The 17,618-nt window shown below is 37.5% G+C and overlaps 3 protein-coding genes across 9 annotated transcripts; 2 read left to right on the forward strand and 1 right to left on the reverse strand.

Moving 5' to 3' along the window:
* Positions 1 to 1,355: 1,355 nt before the first annotated feature.
* Positions 1,356 to 2,585, reverse strand: LOC113773170 (zinc finger A20 and AN1 domain-containing stress-associated protein 4). Its single transcript, XM_027317742.1, has one exon. It carries the CDS (start codon positions 2,187 to 2,189, stop codon positions 1,692 to 1,694), a length of 498 nt encoding a protein of 165 aa, XP_027173543.1. The 5' UTR covers positions 2,190 to 2,585; the 3' UTR covers positions 1,356 to 1,691.
* A 3,079-nt stretch (positions 2,586 to 5,664) lies between these two features.
* Positions 5,665 to 10,783, forward strand: LOC113773168 (solute carrier family 35 member F1-like). Of its 7 annotated transcripts, none has more exons than XM_027317737.1 (13): positions 5,665 to 5,751; positions 6,010 to 6,152; positions 6,414 to 6,508; positions 6,726 to 6,783; positions 7,170 to 7,361; positions 7,662 to 7,738; positions 7,925 to 8,007; positions 8,136 to 8,187; positions 9,342 to 9,410; positions 9,502 to 9,588; positions 9,795 to 9,859; positions 10,251 to 10,435; positions 10,551 to 10,783. In XM_027317737.1, exons 2-12 carry the CDS (start codon positions 6,035 to 6,037, stop codon positions 10,408 to 10,410), a joined length of 1,056 nt encoding a protein of 351 aa, XP_027173538.1. In that variant the 5' UTR covers positions 5,665 to 5,751; positions 6,010 to 6,034; the 3' UTR covers positions 10,411 to 10,435; positions 10,551 to 10,783. The 7 variants fall into 7 exon arrangements, 6 of the variants coding, with proteins under 6 accessions (XP_027173538.1, XP_027173537.1, XP_027173536.1 ...); XM_027317736.1 differs by having other exon boundaries at positions 5,717 to 5,866; XR_003468758.1 differs by having other exon boundaries at positions 5,717 to 6,152; positions 10,251 to 10,460.
* Positions 10,784 to 11,830: 1,047 nt separating this feature from the next.
* Positions 11,831 to 16,928, forward strand: LOC113776236 (transcription initiation factor TFIID subunit 12). Its single transcript, XM_027321351.1, has 8 exons — positions 11,831 to 12,492; positions 12,589 to 12,741; positions 13,669 to 14,184; positions 15,121 to 15,195; positions 15,849 to 15,927; positions 16,002 to 16,066; positions 16,219 to 16,254; positions 16,371 to 16,928. Exons 1-8 carry the CDS (start codon positions 11,857 to 11,859, stop codon positions 16,503 to 16,505), a joined length of 1,695 nt encoding a protein of 564 aa, XP_027177152.1. The 5' UTR covers positions 11,831 to 11,856; the 3' UTR covers positions 16,506 to 16,928.
* The last annotated feature ends 690 nt before the right edge of the window (positions 16,929 to 17,618 follow it).

A 17,618-nucleotide genomic window follows, 5' to 3' on the forward strand; every position in this document is an offset into this window, starting at 1 on the left:
CTGAATTTTAAGCACTGAAAAAAATATATGAATGTTTGAATTTTAATGCTAAACCTATTTATACTGTTTGATAAATATTTATAACTGAATGCTTAATAAGTTTAATTTGACAATTTTGCCCTTATATCCTTTCATTCAAAAAAGAAATAGAATCTATGATTTAATTAGTTTAAATTTTGTTAGGTATGAAAATGATAATATTTATTTTGAAATCAAATTAATATGAAAGATGAAATATATTATACGAGGAGTATGGAGAAGATGTGAAAGTCATTAAAAAGGGAGAAAGAGAAACTAAAAATCGTTAGATAGAGAATATTAGGTTGTTTAATTAAATAAGAATTTTGAACATAATTAACAAACAAGGGTAGATTTGGTAGATAAGATAAAATAGTTGAAGCAATTCTATTGATTATTATCAGAATTAAGCATTCAGTTAGGATTCTTGTGCTGAAAAAAATACACACAGGTTCAGCACTACTTAACAAGTTCAGCAAATAGATTTTTATTTATCAAACACTCAAAACATCTGAATGTATGAAACAATTCAGATTCAGCACTTTTTTATGTTATCAAACAGACCCTTAATCAATATTCTTAAAAATGTAGAATTTTCTGAACGAGACAGAGGGTACTAAATTGCGAGACAGAGGGTACTAAATTGCAAGTCACTACTGACCGTAAAGTACTAGTACTATCCCGTTTGACAAGTGAATTTTTTGTATCTTTGTTTAAAACTTTACTGTAATTTATTGTAGAAGCTTTTAAAATTTTTTTTGAATTGTGTTATTTTTTTTGAATATTTTAAAGTATATAGATTTGTTTGGATTGCGGTTTATTTGCCAAAATATATTTGCTTACATCATTATTACAATTTCCAACACACTTTTTTATCTTTTCAATTATCTTTTTATCTCACATACATCACATCACAAAAAATGCTACAGTAAAAAATCTCTAATAATTCACAATCCAAACAAACCCATAGTTTAAAAACCTAATTAAAATTTTTAAAAAATTTGTAGCAAGATAAACTTGACAAAAAATTTATCTTCAAACTAGGCCTTGTTTTCAGAGCTCGTTGTAGCAAGACCAAACTTTTTATACTCCTTTTATCACTCGAATGTCAACTTCTAAAGCCCGTCTCTCAACTCTCAAGTCTCATCAGCAGCTGGGAAGCAAGAACCAAAGGCCTCTTTCAAGCTTATCCCATTCAAGTAGACTAGTCGAATTGGCGGCTCCTCCTTCCCAAACCCCCACCCCAAAACATCCCCCCCTCCTCCGGCCCCTTCCTTCCACTCGACCCGCGCGGCTGATGAGTCGCAGTTCTTCAAAATTTTGCTAGACACAAGTAATCAGCGAGTCCTGCTGACCATATCGAAATTCCCAATTTTTAATTCTTAACACCATACCATTAAATTTTTTTCTACAATCAAGCCAGACCACATAATAAATTATACTAGTTTTTAAAAAAAAGCGAAAGGAAAAAGAAAATAAAAAACTACAACTACGAGTAGGAGGAGGGGAAAAATCCGAAAAAAAAAGAAAGAAAGATAAAAGATATACAGCACATATAAACATTCACACGTGTCTCGTGGGACGAATGCCCCGATGTGGACCCGATTCTTCAATCACTCCCGGCCATCGTCTCATCTATGGTCCACCGGAGACGTGGAATCCAAGGGCTCTGATTATATCTTCTCCAATTTCTCAGCTTTGATCAGAGGATTAGCCTTGGCAATGGCCTCCCTCCCCATGGACTTGAAATCGAAAGAGCATCCGTGTTGCTCCGGGTACCTATGGGTCCCACAGAATGTTATCCCGCATCTACACCTAAATCCCGTCAACCCCACCTTCCTCCGGCAGACCGAACACCTATTAGGCTGTGCCACCGGCTGCACCGCCGCCTGGGGTACCAAGCCCACGGTTTCAGTATCTGCGGCTGCCGCCACCGCAGAATTATCCGGCTTGAGCGACGCTGATGTTGGTGCAGAAGAAGAAGAAGAAGAAGGCAAAGCAAACAACGAATCCATCACCGGCTTTGCTTTTGAGTCGGCCTCTTTATTAAGGCATAAGTCACTGTAGCACTTGGAGCAGAAATTTTGGGTTGCCGGGCTCCCGAAGAAGCCGCAGTTATTCGCACACAATCGATGGCCTTCCGGAGCCTGAAACCCGTGCTCTTCCGCCATTTCTGAGTTTAAAATTGAGATATTCTTTTGCTAATAATTCAGATTGATTTTGTTGCAATACAGAGAGAGAAAAACAATCGATTGATAGGCTATATAAAGGAGGGTGGAAGAATGGGCAAGTGGGTGGAAGGAAGGATTGAATTGGTTTCTGATGCTGATGAGGAAAGGAGGGGGGGGGGGTTGTAGATTTTTTAACAGGTCAATAGTGTTAGGGGGAAAGGAAGGGACGGTTGAAATGGAATCTTGAAGAAGAAAAGAAAGCAGAGAATTAACAAGGAGGAAGGGAAGGAAGAAGGAAAGGGGACAAGATTGGAACGGAATTGAATAATGACAATGATAGCGATGATAATAAAGAAATATCAGGGGGTAAGGGACAGCCTGGAATGGCCCAAAAAGGAGGCCGAACCTTTTCTGCACCCGCTACCGCTCCAACCTTCAGCTGTTTAATACTGCTAAAAATTAGTTATCTAGAAAGCAAACGAGATGAGGAAAGGAAAAGATGATGGAGAATTACAGCTTTAGTCCCTGATGGCTGATGTGATGCCGGTGTTATGGAAATCCCATTTCAGCGTAGGATAATTTATTATTTGCTACCTATCCAGGCAATCAAAAATCCATTTAGACCCTCACAGGATTCGATGTCAAAAAGAACAAATATGTAACTACCAAAGAAAACACTAGTCTACTATTAAAAAACATATTCACGACTTCTTTTCTTTTGAAAAATTCTTTGTATTTTTTCTCAGCTTCTCTTCAAAAATATTGTGCCATTTGAATATCCAATACCCGTCAAAAGCATGTATAACTTCATGTATTCATATTCTGAATGTACAACTGCATTCGACTTCAAGTGATTTAGATGCTAGTAAATGTAAAAGACCAAAAAGTGAAACTCACGGAAAAAATTTACGATGCGTTAGGTAAAATTAAAGTTTAAAAATTAAAAATTAAAAATATTAAATTATTGAATTATTAAATACTAAATTTATTATATTTGATTGTATACCACATTCAGTGACAAGTGAATAGTTTATTATTTTTTTTTTAAATAAAATTTATCTAAAAATTTCAGTGTAATTTAATTAATTAAAATATTTAAATTTTTTATTATCAAATGCGTCTGAATATGTTAATATTTGAATTCATTAACTTTAAATCATGAATTATCAAATGAGAGGGTTTAGTTTGATCGTGATGGGGTGGGAGGCTTGGCTGAGGGTGGAGTCTGGGACACGTGGTGAGGGTTATGTGGTTTGCGAAAGGTGGCCCCAGTAAGAGAGAAGAATAGGTGGGTGGGCGGATGCGTGTCGAGTGCATATTGGTGGGTTATGGAGAATAAGGAGATGAATGTGAAGGTTGTCTTTTGTTTTCTGGTTACGGTTACGTGTTTTGCTTAGCTGTGTCCATCGTATCTGGGATCTTTGGGCCAATTTGTTGCAACTCACTTCCTGAAGGCTGCCGTCAATTTGCCTATGCTTGGGAAGATTGCTGACTCAACCCGCACGCGCCATCAAGCAAATGGTCGGATGATGATTACCGCGGATTCTCTACCGTATTAACAGCTTTCGAAGATCTTTTGTGTTTCTTTTTTTTTTTTTTTTCAAATTTATATAGATTCTTTCTTTTTCCTCCTCTTTAAATCAACTTCATTTGTATCGGCCGGTGACATCAGCAAAAGTCAAATTTTATGCTTTTTAAGTCCCCATTTGAGATTGTGATTTTTTTAAACACTAAAAGTACTTTTAAGATATTTTATAATTAATTTTTCATAATTTATGGAGCTTAATTTTTGACAATTTAAAAGCACCTCTGTTAAAATTACTTTGTATCAGAAGTATTTCTTTATAAGGTACCATATTTTCAAAGGAGATCTAAATTTCATAAAATGTGTTCACAATTTTGACTTTAGAAGACTTTCATAAAGAATATAGAGATTTAAACAATAAGAGTATTATTTGACATTCGTATTTCACCAACAATATCTCATACGACATGACATAAATCTCACTCATTCATTACAATGTATAAATTTAGGGAAGATGAGATAAATGTGAGAAAAAAGGTAAAGAGGAGAGGCAGTGACACCCTTCTCCTAATTTCATTTCTTTTTTACTTTTTTAAATTTTTAGTGTGCTATACACAATAATGTACCGTCATTTTAAGAAAAATTTAAAACTGTGTCTGGTGTTACTCTTGTTGCACGTGCTTCACAAGTAAATTGATGAGCTCTCATTTTAAGACTCGAACTCAAGTTGAAATATTAATATTAACAAAATGCCGCGTATAGAAAGTCCATCCAAAAAAAAGGAGAAAAAAAATTAGATTAAGTTGCAATGGACAAATTAAGGTTTTGTTTGGATTGTATTTTTCTGGACTTTTTGTAGAAAAATTACTGCAGCAATTTGATATATGTGAGGTAAAAAGATGATTGGAAAATATGTCCAAGAAAAACGTAGCAATTTTTCTTTGAAAATCTGCAATCCAAACACACCCTAAGTTTGCATGCACAGATTAACGTAAGAGTTTATTTGAACTGACATACATGATACATGTAACTTTAGAAATATTTTCAAACTTTCTTATGAATTATTCGTGTGAAATTTTTACTCCCTGAGAACGTAAAAATTAACATCCGATAATTATATTCATTCCTACGGCATAATTGCACAAGATGTTTACTGTTTTTTCGCATCTTTAAATCAAATTCTTTTGCATCTTTAAAAACTAAATGTTTACTTTGTTTTTTTTTTTATTGCATACAATGATTTTCAAATTTACAAAAATTTTTTAATAAATTATGTGCAGTGCCATTTACGAAACGGGTTAAAAACTAGTAAAAAATATTTTCAAACTTTTATATGAAGTATTCGTGTGAAATTAAATTACTTGCTGAGAACATATAAATTTAAGAAAAATCATTCAAAACGTCATTCACATTTTGCAAATTGATTTTTTTTGTCATTCACTTTTAAAAGTGTAATTTTACATCCCTTATAAATTCACATTTGTCAAATTTGGTCCCTACTTAAGTTTTTGATTAATTTTTTACTAGAATCCATCACGTGCCTTCCATGTGAATATTTTTGAATGGCAAAATTGCCCCTTAAATATGATCACATGGCATGTGATAGATTTCGGTAAAAAATTAGTCGGAAACTTAGGTAGAGACTAAATTTAAATAATATAAATTTGTAAGGGATGTAAAATTATATTTTTAAAATGAATGATGAAAAAAGTTATTTTATAAGATGTGAGGAGCGTTTTGAACAATTTTCCCTTAATCCCCAAGAGATTTATAAATGTGTTGAATGCGTTAAAGAGGACAAAAAATGCCATGAGGAGTCATGGTCGGTTGAGCGGTTGAGCCATGTGCAGACTCCCACCCGACTTATTGTATTTGGACCTGTTGGGTAAAATATGACCGGTGGGTGACTTGCACCCCTTGCTCACTCGGCAGATATGGATCTCCCGCCATTATTAATACGCATTCCATCTTCTCGTTTGCCAGAATTAAACGTTATCTTTTTTTTAAAAAACTAATTTCACTACTGTTGTTTACTCCGTAAGTCTTTCCTTTTGGCTTATTGAAATCATAGCATCTAATAATCGTCTTGATGAAAAGAAATGTCAGGTAACTTTCTGTGGATCTCTGACACAAACAAGCTAAACTGGACAAAGTAACTGATACTTCTCCTGCTATATTCTTCCCAGATACTCCAATCACGCATGACAAAAGCAATTTATTCAGATTCACATTTCCACTACAATTCTATGCCTTTTATCATTGTTTCTAACGTTCTGTGTTCTGGGTCCCCGTCAGCTTGGTGAGCTAGCCTTTTTTAGTTATGAACTTCTCCAGGAATAAAGACATGTGGAGGCTAGTATTTTTGTTGTTTCTTGGCCAAGTGGTTTCTTTTGTAATGGCATTAATGAGCTTCACCTCTTCATTGATAGCCAGTCTTGGTAAATTTTCTTCTCTATTTCATATATTCTTCATTCTTGAATGCCCTTTGTGATTTGAGCAGGCTTTAGATTCTTTTTCTTGATGGCACTGCTAAGTTTATTGTTTCTTTTAAAAAGTATCCCAGAGTCTACTGAGGATTTCGCTAGTTCTGTTTCAAGATTTTTCTGATTTTCATGGGATTGGCCCTTCTCAGTGTGGACAAATATCTGAATGTCATAACTTTCCGCTAATTTCTTATCGTCTTTGGGGAAATCGTGCAGGTGCAGATACACCTCTTACTCTATCATTCTTCTCTTACTCGGCCTTGACTTTGGTGTATGGAGGCATCTTGATTTACAGACGACAGAAACTGCTGGTAGAATTGGCTTGTTAAGTACTGTTGATTGTTGACTTTACACAGTATCGGTAGCTATATTTTCTTGACAATTGCTACGTGTTATGCTTCTATTTCCTTATAGTTTGAAAGTAAAGGTTCTAGCTAAATCATGCTTCCTGGGTATTAACTGATTGTGATTGAAACTAATTTGCTTCCTTTCATATGGTGATCGGCACATACCATGTTGAGTTTGCAGGTCCCTTGGTATTGGTATCTTCTGTTAGGTTTTGTTGACGTCCAAGGGAATTATCTTGGTAAGCAACAACTAATCCACCTTACCTTCTCCGCTACTCTCTGAGGCCTACAGCAAGAGTTGCAAATGACATTCTTAGCCTTGCTCATGTTCCGCACAACAATATGAACACAAATAAAAGTTCCTTGTTTGATACTGATGATTCCTACGTTAGATAAAAGGAATCTCAAATGATATTTCTTAGAGAATGCTTATGGAATGAAAAAGTAAAATTAAAATCTGTGAGAACATAGCTGGAATTAGGACGGATGCCACAATAACACTCCATGGAGAGCTTAGTAATCCCATTCGTTCTTATACACGATAGTCAGTACTTGTTTTGGCTGCCAGTTTCTGCTGTGTTGCATTTGTGTTATGAGTGATAAGCTTCTAATGTCTCTCTTGCAGTTAATAAAGCATACCAGTATTCATCAATTACCAGCGTGACAATCCTGGATTGTTGGACAATAGCATGGGTAATCATTCTGACATGGACATTCCTCGATACCCGGTATAGCCCCTGGCAGTTCTTTGGTGCAGCTGTCTGTGTGTCTGGTCTCGTTGTGGTTCTTCTTTCTGATGCTGCGGTGGGTGGTGGAGGTGATATATCTGTTCTTCTTTAAGAATTTTTCCTTTTCTTTTGAGGTTCATAAATTGACTGCATTGTTTGATCACTTAACTGACTATACTGCATGATTACTTCTGTAAACATCAAGGTCTTCCTTTTTTTTATGATGTCCTTGCAAGGCAATCATTATAATTAATGGAACTGAAGTGGAGTATTGTTTAAAGAAAGTGTAAAAGAAAGAAAAGGAGACATCTCAAGAATATTATAACTGCTCTAACTTGTATAGCCACAATTCATTGTTAGTATTGCTACGACTACCATTGTGTTTTCAGGTGGTTCAAGGCCTATTCTTGGTGATATACTTGTAATTGCGGGCACAGTTTTCTTTGCATTGAGCAATGTTGGTGAGGTTAGTAAATACTGAACTTTCTGCATGATTGTGTGCATCATGCAAATATTAAGAGGATAACAGCTATCAATTTAAGATTAATAGTTGTTTTCACTAGATTTTTGCTTCTTGGTTACTTTCTGAAGTCTAAACATGCAAAATGTGAAGCTGCAGAGTTATATCTAATCTTACACCTTACTTGTACAGGAATTTTGTGTGAAGAAAAAAGATCGTGTTGAAGTGGTTGCCCTACTTAGTCTTTTTGCAATGCTTGTGAGTATTGGGGAGATGTATCCTTCTCTTCTGATGATACATTGTTCTAGCTTATGCAGTTCCATGTTATAAATTCTTAGCACTCTTGCTATCATCTTGATGGAAAGAGTTTCTCTTCGTATGTGTTTCCATAATCCTCCTTCAGAGCTGTCATGGAGCGTAAGAGTCTGGAATCTGTAAAGTGGTCTGCAGAAATTGTAAGTGAATTTAGATGATTTCTTTGTATTCAAGCATTATATACCTATACATCTCCTTTCGTTCATTTAATTGGTTGACTAAAGAGCTATATGAACCAGAAACTTGAAGTTTGCGTTATGGTTAAGGATTCTATCTGGGATCCTATGTCAAATTTAGCCTATCATGTGCTTAATCTTCTCGACTGACATTTTACTGGCTTCAATTAATCGGCAAAACCCCCTTAGAAATTATGTGACAAAATATTTCTTGCCTTAGCTAATCCACAGTTTGTCTTTTTATGATGTGCAGATTTTAACTGATGCATTATGATGAGAGTTGCTATTTAGAACACGTTGGCTGTGAATTCAGAGAAATCACAAGTGCAACTTTATAAACAATTGATATAGTGATAAAATTTTTTCAGTTGTCATGGAAATTAACATCTGATTCCAATACCTATCTGCATATATATGGACAGAAATGATATTCAAGGACATGAATGTGCTACTGATGTGACTCGTGTCCAGTGAATGCAATGATATGCTATCCCAGCTATTTTTAATTAAATTTTTGAAGGCCCAACTAACTGCCAAATTTATATGTGAAGTTTAACGCTGTTATACTTCCCACTTAGAATTGAAAAATAGGGAGAGAAACGAAGCATATGCATTGAATGTTCACTAAGAGCTCCAATTTCAAGCAGGAAAACTTGTATGCATCGTTATGGTTGGTGAAAGATATTCCTTTCTCCCTAGTATAGAGTTAAGGCTGTATTGATTAGGCTATGTTCACTAACATTTTACGAAGTAAACATGCTTTAGTGTGCAAAAATACACCGATCTGAAAATGATTACTACGTTCGCATTGTAGAGGGGTGAGTAACTAGGTTTGCAGCTGCATTATTGGAGGATGAACAAGTCAAAGTCATGTGAAGGCAACCTTGGATTATTGCATATTCACCAGGAAACTAGTACAAGTTAGTTATATGAGGGTTACAATTCATGCCGCTTTTGGTATATTCACATGCTTTGGCATGTGAAGATATATAGTCAAAGAGGAATAAGTGATTGATTGGATTATGAATGCTTGTTGTTCAAATTAGAGAATCAGTTGATTTGTTATTTACTATTTTCAAGCCAATTTTGTATCTGAGGTTCTTTTGACTGATCTTCAGATATTGGCCTTCTTTGGTTACGCAGCCGCAAGCTTTACATTCTACTCAGTCGTTCCTTTCGTCTTGAAGGTCAGCTTGATGTTGGAGTATAAGTAAGGATGTGTGTTTCTCTTATATTGAATCCCATCTTCTGCTTTCTCTGTTGTTTTTGGATGCGCAGATGAGTGGAGCCACTCTCTTCAATCTCTCTATTCTCACGTCTGACATGTGGGCAGTTGTCATTCGGATATTTTTCTACAAGCAGCAGATAAGCTTTCTTTTTCCATATACTCCTCCTCTACGGATGCCCTTTCTTTTCTGCTCCTTGGTTTCGCTTGCTGGTTGATTTTCTCGTGAGACTATGACATGACTTCTGATAGTGATGATTGGGATATCCTATCCCCACTCTGCTCGATAGACAGCAGAGAGGTTTGCAACTCAAATCATTCATTCATGATTCTTTTGCTGTTGCAGGTTGACTGGCTTTACTATTTAGCTTTTGCACTTGTGTTTGTTGGCCTGATTATATACTCTAAAAGGTATTTCCAATCCTAGACTGAACTCTTAGTCTAAAATGGACATAGGCAAGCGTTCCTTCCTGATCAAAGATTTCATAACAAGTTAATACATATTCTTGCATGATCCCAAATATCTTGACTTTCAGTATCACTCTATGCGCCATGTTTGGTGAATGTATACGAGTGTATGATTGAAAAAGGAATGAATTTTATTCTCGTGTTGGTTGTGTATATGAATTTGGTGTACATACAAGTTAATGAATTCGTTCAGTGAAGGAAAAACGTTTTACGGCAGTAACTGCACATTGATCTTTCAGCAGTTGAATGAAGATTGTGAGACAAACTCGATTTGTAGGATTCTATGTAACCCCTCGATTTGTAGGCTTCAAATGACATTTCTTTGAATATATAGAGTTGCATCTTCGTGTAACTTTCAATGCCTTGGGGGATTCGACAGTGAGAAGAATCCAGCTGCTGCTGCTGCTGCTGCTGAGGATGGAGACCCCAACTCACAATGCCCGTTGCTTGATGAAGAAACCACAGATTTCAGGAACCAGGCCGTGTCTTCATGAATTTGAATCAGAAGAGGCAAGAAGGGTATTCTCACTGCTGATAGACTGGGGTTGTGTGCATGTCCTGTGATCGACTGGGGTTTTACATTTACCATTTTGATCGAAGCATTAGATTCATTTGCCTTTGGTCTTAACTGCAGGATGAAGTTCAAAGCTGCTGCTAGGCAATACAATATGAATGTGCCTGAAGATATGAAAGCTCGAATTGTTGTTTTGATTGATGTAGTAGTGCGAAACTGCAAATTATATATTTACTCGTGTTATTATCTCCGCACATATTCTTTTTGGTTCTGATCTCATATTTAAGGGACTGACATATGAAAACAAATAGTATAACAATTTGATGTCGAAATCAATTCCCATTCTTTCTTGGCTAATCCAACACGGTTAGTTTGCCTTTCATTTTGGGATAATTTCAGAAATCCCCTCTTTTTTTTTTCTTTTTTTTTTTCAGCACAGGGGTGTCCGGGTCAAGACCCGAAGGCGGCCCGACTAATCCCCTGCGCCTGGAGTACAGCGCCATCCCAACCGCACCCAGGCGTTAGGTGAAGTTCGATCCCACGACCTTGCGAGTGGTTTTCCAGCCGCAGACCGGGTGATCTAACCCCGGGGGCTCAGAAATCCCTCTTTAAGGTTTCTAACAATTTAACTGTCCTCTTTTAAAACTGTCAGGGATTTGGAACCCAACATTTTTACATTAACTGTCCTGTCAGTCATTTTATCACTTTTTACATACAAATATACAATAAACAAACAAAACACCCAAAAAAAGTAAAAATAAAAGTAAAAGCACAAACAGGGAAGAGGCGACGAACCAAAAAACAAATAAAAATGATTTAAAAAAAAAAAAAGGCCTAAGGGCATACAAATAGGGCTGTCAACGGGTCGGGTCCGGGCCGGAATTCATTATTCCAGACCCGGACCCGAATTACTATACCGGACCCGGATTCGACCCGTTTACCTGACAGGTCTTTTATTCTATGTTCCGGATCCGGATCCGGCGGGTCCTGGATCCGGGTCGGGTCTACCCGAACAAATTTAGCAAAATTTATAATTTCTAATAAAAATGAGAAAAAAATATATTTGTAAACTAATTTCTAACTAATGCAAAGAAAAAATCAAATAAGAAAAGAAATCAAATTGACTTTATTCAAATACATTACCCTAATCAAATTATATTGATAAATATATATTTTTTAAATTATTAATTCATTTACATCCGGATCCGGGTCTAATACGGGTCGGAATACTATATTCCGTATCCGACCCGTTTTTTTGTTTGACAAAACGGATCCGGATCCGGATCCGGGGAACGGAATTAAATCCCTATCCATACCCGCAATAATTTCACGGATCCGGTCTGGATCCGGGTCTAGACCCGACCCGATGACAGGCCTACATACAAATATAGACGCTAAAATCCAAACAGGCCACAGCGCTGATTCAATGGAGCAGCAGACGCCAACACCACCGCCTTCCACTCCTCAACCACCGGAACTTCCGCAGCAACCACCACCATCACCCTCTCGTCCTACGCCAACAACCACAGCTTCCACCGCCTCATCGTCCGCCGCTCTTCCACCACCCATCACCGCCACCACCTCCACCTCCACCTCCACCTCCACCTCCACCTCTTCACTCCCTTCCACAACCACATCACCTCCTCTACTTTCTTTGCCTTCTCCTTCCCAAAACCCTCAACCCCCAACATCCACCCCAACCCCCAACACCCAAACAAGACCAGCAGCAGCAGCAGCCTTCAATAGAGCCTGGCAACAACCTACCCCTATATCACACTTCGCACTCCCTCCTCCTCCTCTTCCTCTTCCCCCTCATCATCATTCTTCTTCTTCTTCTGCTTCTTCTACTGCTTCTGCATCCAATTCTTCTTCTTCTTCTTCTTTACTTGTGCCGCCGCCACCGAGGGGCGGGATGGCCATTGGGGTTCCCGCCCATCACCCGGGCACTCCTCCGCCCCCGCCGACTTCCTTTTCATCACTCACTCCGCCTTCTTTTGTGCAACCCTTTGGTGGTTTGGGCCGCAATGTCACTGATTCTGGGCCTACTTCAAGCTCTTCTCAGGTACCATCTATAATTTATTGGACTTCAAAATTTGTCTGTAAATATGTGAAAATGTCATGTATTTGCTAGATATATTTATTGTAGTGCAATGTATAGGTGAGGCCAACTGTGGGAGGAATGCAGGGAATAGGAATGATGGGAACGTTGGGTTCAAGTTCCGCAATGCGGCCACCAGGGGTTCCGGTTAGGCCTGTGCAGTCATCCCCTAGACCGCAGTCAAGTCCCAGTATCCAGTCCCCTGCTACACAGGTCTGTGCAAGTATTTCAAGAGCTAAGTTTATCCTCTTTCATCACGTGGGATGGTTTGATACTTGTGATTTGCTCAGTGGTTTCCTGGTGATGTTGTGAATTAATTTGTCTGGGAAGTAGATATTATGCTGCCCTTTGAATTTCAATATTTGAGTGTGATGCTTTTGTGAACATCCTAAGTCCAGACTAAGAAATAGTGGACGTTTTATACTACATTGTCACCTTGGAATTTAAAGTACCGAGTCTTAATGATATTCTGGAGGAAGAAACATTGTTATATTTTGGTTAATGCGTTGATGCAAAAGGAGATCTTTGATGAGATTAATTGGTTGAACACCGGTATCTTCCTTGTAATAATTCCTTTGGAGTGCTACTTACTCTATTAATTAGTAAAATGCAAATTATCAGCCAAAACGAAAGAATGAAAGGAGGAGTGCGGCCATTCCTTCTTATGGCCCAAAAGAGATCTTCTGCATCATTTCAGTTTATTACTACTGACAAACAGGATGAGATCCAATCTCTGACCACGTTGTGCAAAACAAAAATAATAAATACTAAATCATGATAAAAAAAAATACATCTGTAATCTCTTTGCATATCAAGAAGCTAATTTATTGCTCAGAGCTAATGAAATGCACTGTTGGTTATCTAAATTAAAGGAACATGATAGGTGCTTAAGCTGAAACTGCTTGACATCTCAGACAGAAGTCTCTCCTGTTATTTTCCTGAAAAGAAAATTCATTCCAACTAATATTGGTCCTTTCCCTAGTCATGTGTTCTTTCTATTGTTAGACAGTTGCTTGATGGATGTGTTAGTGTGCATTTTAAATTGGTTACAAGCTATCTGCATCCATGACTTGGGATTTTGAAAAGTAGGGCATCTGTTGTGGCTATGTTGTTGCTTATTCTTGTCTCCTCCACTGGCAGAATTTTCAGGGTCATGGCATGTTAAGAGTTTCATCAGTAGGATCTCCAGGATCACCGTCACCTGGTAGTTCGCAGAGTCCACAGCCTCAGAATCAACCCTGGTTGAATTCTGGATCACAGGTTAAGCCTCCTTTGCCACCATCAAGGCCACAGGTTAGCCCGCAATCCATGCAGCAGCGATCTCATATTTCTCAACAGCATCACCATGCCATGACAACAACTTCCCAGCAACAGCAAGCATCTTCCTCACAACAATCTCAACAACCTTCTACCTCGGGGGCTGGGACTCAAGAGCATTATGGACAGCAACTTCCACAATCCAGGATTCAGCAATCTTTACCTAATCAACAGCAGATTGCAAGGAATCCGAGTTTGGGAACTCAAAGACCTTCTCATTCAACAATACCTTCCAGTCCAGTACAGCCTGGGCTCCCTAACCGGGCACCCAGTGCAGAACCTGAGGAATCTTGTAACAGGATATTAAGCAAACGAAGCATTCAAGAACTAGTGTCCCACGTGAGCATTAACACTTAGTCTCTCTTTAACATTTTTATATTCTTTTTTACATCTTCTTTGACCTACTCAATCAATCTGTGCTAGCTTGAGTTAGACTTTTTCTGGCTGTTTCAAGGATCAGTATGGTTTTCATGCAATTGTTTTGGAAATATGATCAAGTTCTTGCCTCTTTTGTTCAATGGTTTGCCTTTTTTCAGCCCACTCTTCTCAAAGTAGCAAATGGTGAATTTTGCTACAATTTTGGGTTTGTCAGCTTCTTGTTGGCTTAAGTTGTTAGGAGTTTCTGAATGTATTCATGGTGCCTGCTGCCCAGTCCTCTTGGGAACAATGAGAAATTTAAAAATCTGGATTTTTCATACCTAGTCAAACTGTGTATCTGTTGCCATGTATCGATCCTTTAGTTTAATATTTTAACTATTCAAATCCATTTTTTTATTCTGAAGTGGGACAATTAGGATGTCCTAGAATGGCCAGTATCAGAATTCAGAAGATGTGATGTCCCTGTCATGCTCGATCACATGCTGAATGTTGTCCTCTATAACATTTGATTCTATGCAACCTACATTATGGTTGCAGCTAGCCAAAGTGTGATTACTGTGATTTGAGTGGTGAAACTTGCAATTAATCCATCCTTAGATTGCATGGGTGAGGAGAAGTTGGAGCAAATTTTGCTTGCCTTCTTTATTTTGCATCTGATATTCTTCTCAGTTCCTTTTTCTCTTTTTATGTTATTTACTTGAAAAGGTCTATATATGAATTCGTAGATTGTAAATTGTGCAGTCTGAGTTTGGCATTGCCTTGTTCATACACTGGATATGAGGGCACTGTTGAGTTGTTTCTGCATACATCAGCATTTTTGCTTCTTTGTTGATTGTATGCATGTGCTAGTGGCTTTCCTCTGTGATGGGCACTGTGATTCACTCCACTCTTGGATAGGTTGATGCATCAGAAAAATTAGATCCAGAAGTTGAAGACATTCTTGTGGATATTGCAGAGGATTTTGTGGACTCTGTAAGTTGACACTGTTTGCTTTTTCTCCGGCATGCTTGACCTCTTGACTTAATTTAAGTTTTAGTGTATTCTGGCAGTAAACAACATTTTCGAATGTTTACAATCCCAAATTGGCGACTTTCTTTGCATGAAATATATTAACTGGAGGCATTGGATTTTTGAAATACGTTCCACTTGTATGGTAAATAAAGAGAATATTATATCATGATTGCTCAAACTGTCAATCCTATGACTGTTTGGAGAAATAGGGTGAACTAAGCTTTCTTCCATATTCAGAAGCAATATATTGTCTCTGTCTCTTTTTTAGATCACATAGCAAACCTATTCTTTTCCCTCGTATATAACTTGTCAGGTTAGATATTTTGGAACTGTGCTCTTTTGAGCAGTAGATGGGTGGTTACATTCCCTAATTAGGTTCTTTTCAATGGGAAGTTGCCAAGTATCTATAGGAAATGCTACTTAAACTAGGTGAATTTCAAAGAAGCCCTTCTTTGAAATTGGAAAATTAGTGGCTGGCTAAATATTATTCTCAACATGTCTGATAGAATCTTACCTGCATTAAGTGATCTTCTTGTTGTTTACTATTATGCTTACCAGTGACTTATGATTGATTTCTTTTATTTTCTTTAATATCCGGTTTTTACCTTTACCAGATTACGACATTTGGTTGTTCATTGGCTAAACATCGCAAATCTGCCACATTGGAAGCAAAGGACATTCTTCTACATCTCGGTTAGTTTTGGAATTCCCTTCATGGCGGTTGACCAAAATGCAGTTTGTAACACTCTGTCAATCCTTTCATTCAGAAAGAAACTGGAACACGACTCTTCCAGGATTCAGTGGAGATGAGATTAAGACGTATAAAAAGCCGGTAAAACATTTTGACTGCTCTTTTTGTGCTGGCAGCCTATAACTTATTTTGTCTCTAGAGATTAACATGAAATATATACACTTTGGTCAAATTTTGGTTTATGACATAGCTTTGAGAGCTTTTCTGATGCTGATCATCTTATGGTTTTGCAGTTTACAAGTGATATTCATAGAGAGCGACTTGCAGTGGTACGTACTGCTTCATTTTCTATTGTGATTGTAGACACTTTTCCGTGTTTATACATGGATTCACACATAGAGACAGCATTACCTCGTGTTTTTGACAAATCTATCTCCTTTGACAGATTAAGAAATCAGTTTTGGCTGGTGAGACATTGAATTCTAGGAGCTCTGCTGGACAAGCGGGTGGACATCCTAAGGGTCATTTAGCTAAAGGTCCTACAAGTATTGTGGGTTCCCCCCCTGACAAAAGGACGTGAACCTGGATGAGGAACCTTTGAACTGCTGGTTCCATGGGATGGAGTAAGGGTTGTCGCTTTTCTCAAGTTTCCTGAGTGAGGCAGGCTTTTTGCACCACCATGAACCTGAGCTTCTAACTAAAGAGGAATCAAGTTTATTTATGCTAATTGGTGTGATTATTTGGGGATTAGATTTTCATTTCTTCTTTATCAATATTAGCATCCCCTCATTTCCACCTGTTGTATCTATGTATGGTGCTATTAGATATCCAGAGTTAGTGGAACACAGCTTGATGAGTTTTATTCTAAGTTTAACCATGTCAAACCACTGTATCATGTTTCTTCCAAGAATTCTGTAGCAGAAAAAAAGACAATTGTGAGAACATTTTGCATTTGAAGTGCATGTGCAGAATGTTCTGATAGATGCATATCATTTTTGAGCTTCGTTATCAAATCTACATGGGCATTGTTGACTTAATTCATAACCAAGAAGATGAATCGTTACTTTAAGCTTGCATTTCTGCTACCTCAAGCGACAGAACTCTAATGCTTACATCCAACTTCTTACTGAGCTTCTGTTCTTGTTTGCTTAACCTCTTGCAATTTATTATTCCTTTTTTAAAAAAGTCTTTTTAAAAAGTTGAGAGTTTGGATAACTAAATTTTGTTTTTCTAAATGACCACTAGGTGTTGCTTCTAAAATTCGTTTGTTACAGCTGAAAAGAAGCTGTGAAAGCAAATGCAAAAATCAAATAAGAGCACCTTAGTGCAACTTAAAGGTGCTAAATGCAATGATTAAATCAACTGGGATTATGCCCTGAAGGGGAAGGATTGGCTATCTTGTGTTTCGTTGCGCATTTGTCTTTTGCACAAGCAATTTATATTCTGTCGGTTCCACCCTGGTTCATTTTGATTTATGTGCAGAGGTTTGTTCTAGCAGTTGAAGGCCAAGGCAACTTTGTCCACCCGGTGTTTTAGTTGATTTTGTCTTCAAAAAATCACAATGAAGGAGTGGGATTCTGGCACAAACTTTGCTCTTTTAAGTTCCTCAAGGAATTGTATAGTTTTAAGCACACTGTACTTTGTCTTACAGGTTCCTTATTCTTCCAATGACTGCAGGACCATTTTGAAGAGC

Source organism: Coffea eugenioides, chromosome 6 (genome assembly GCF_003713205.1).
Source record: "Coffea eugenioides isolate CCC68of chromosome 6, Ceug_1.0, whole genome shotgun sequence".
Taxonomy (NCBI): Eukaryota; Viridiplantae; Streptophyta; class Magnoliopsida; order Gentianales; family Rubiaceae; genus Coffea; species Coffea eugenioides.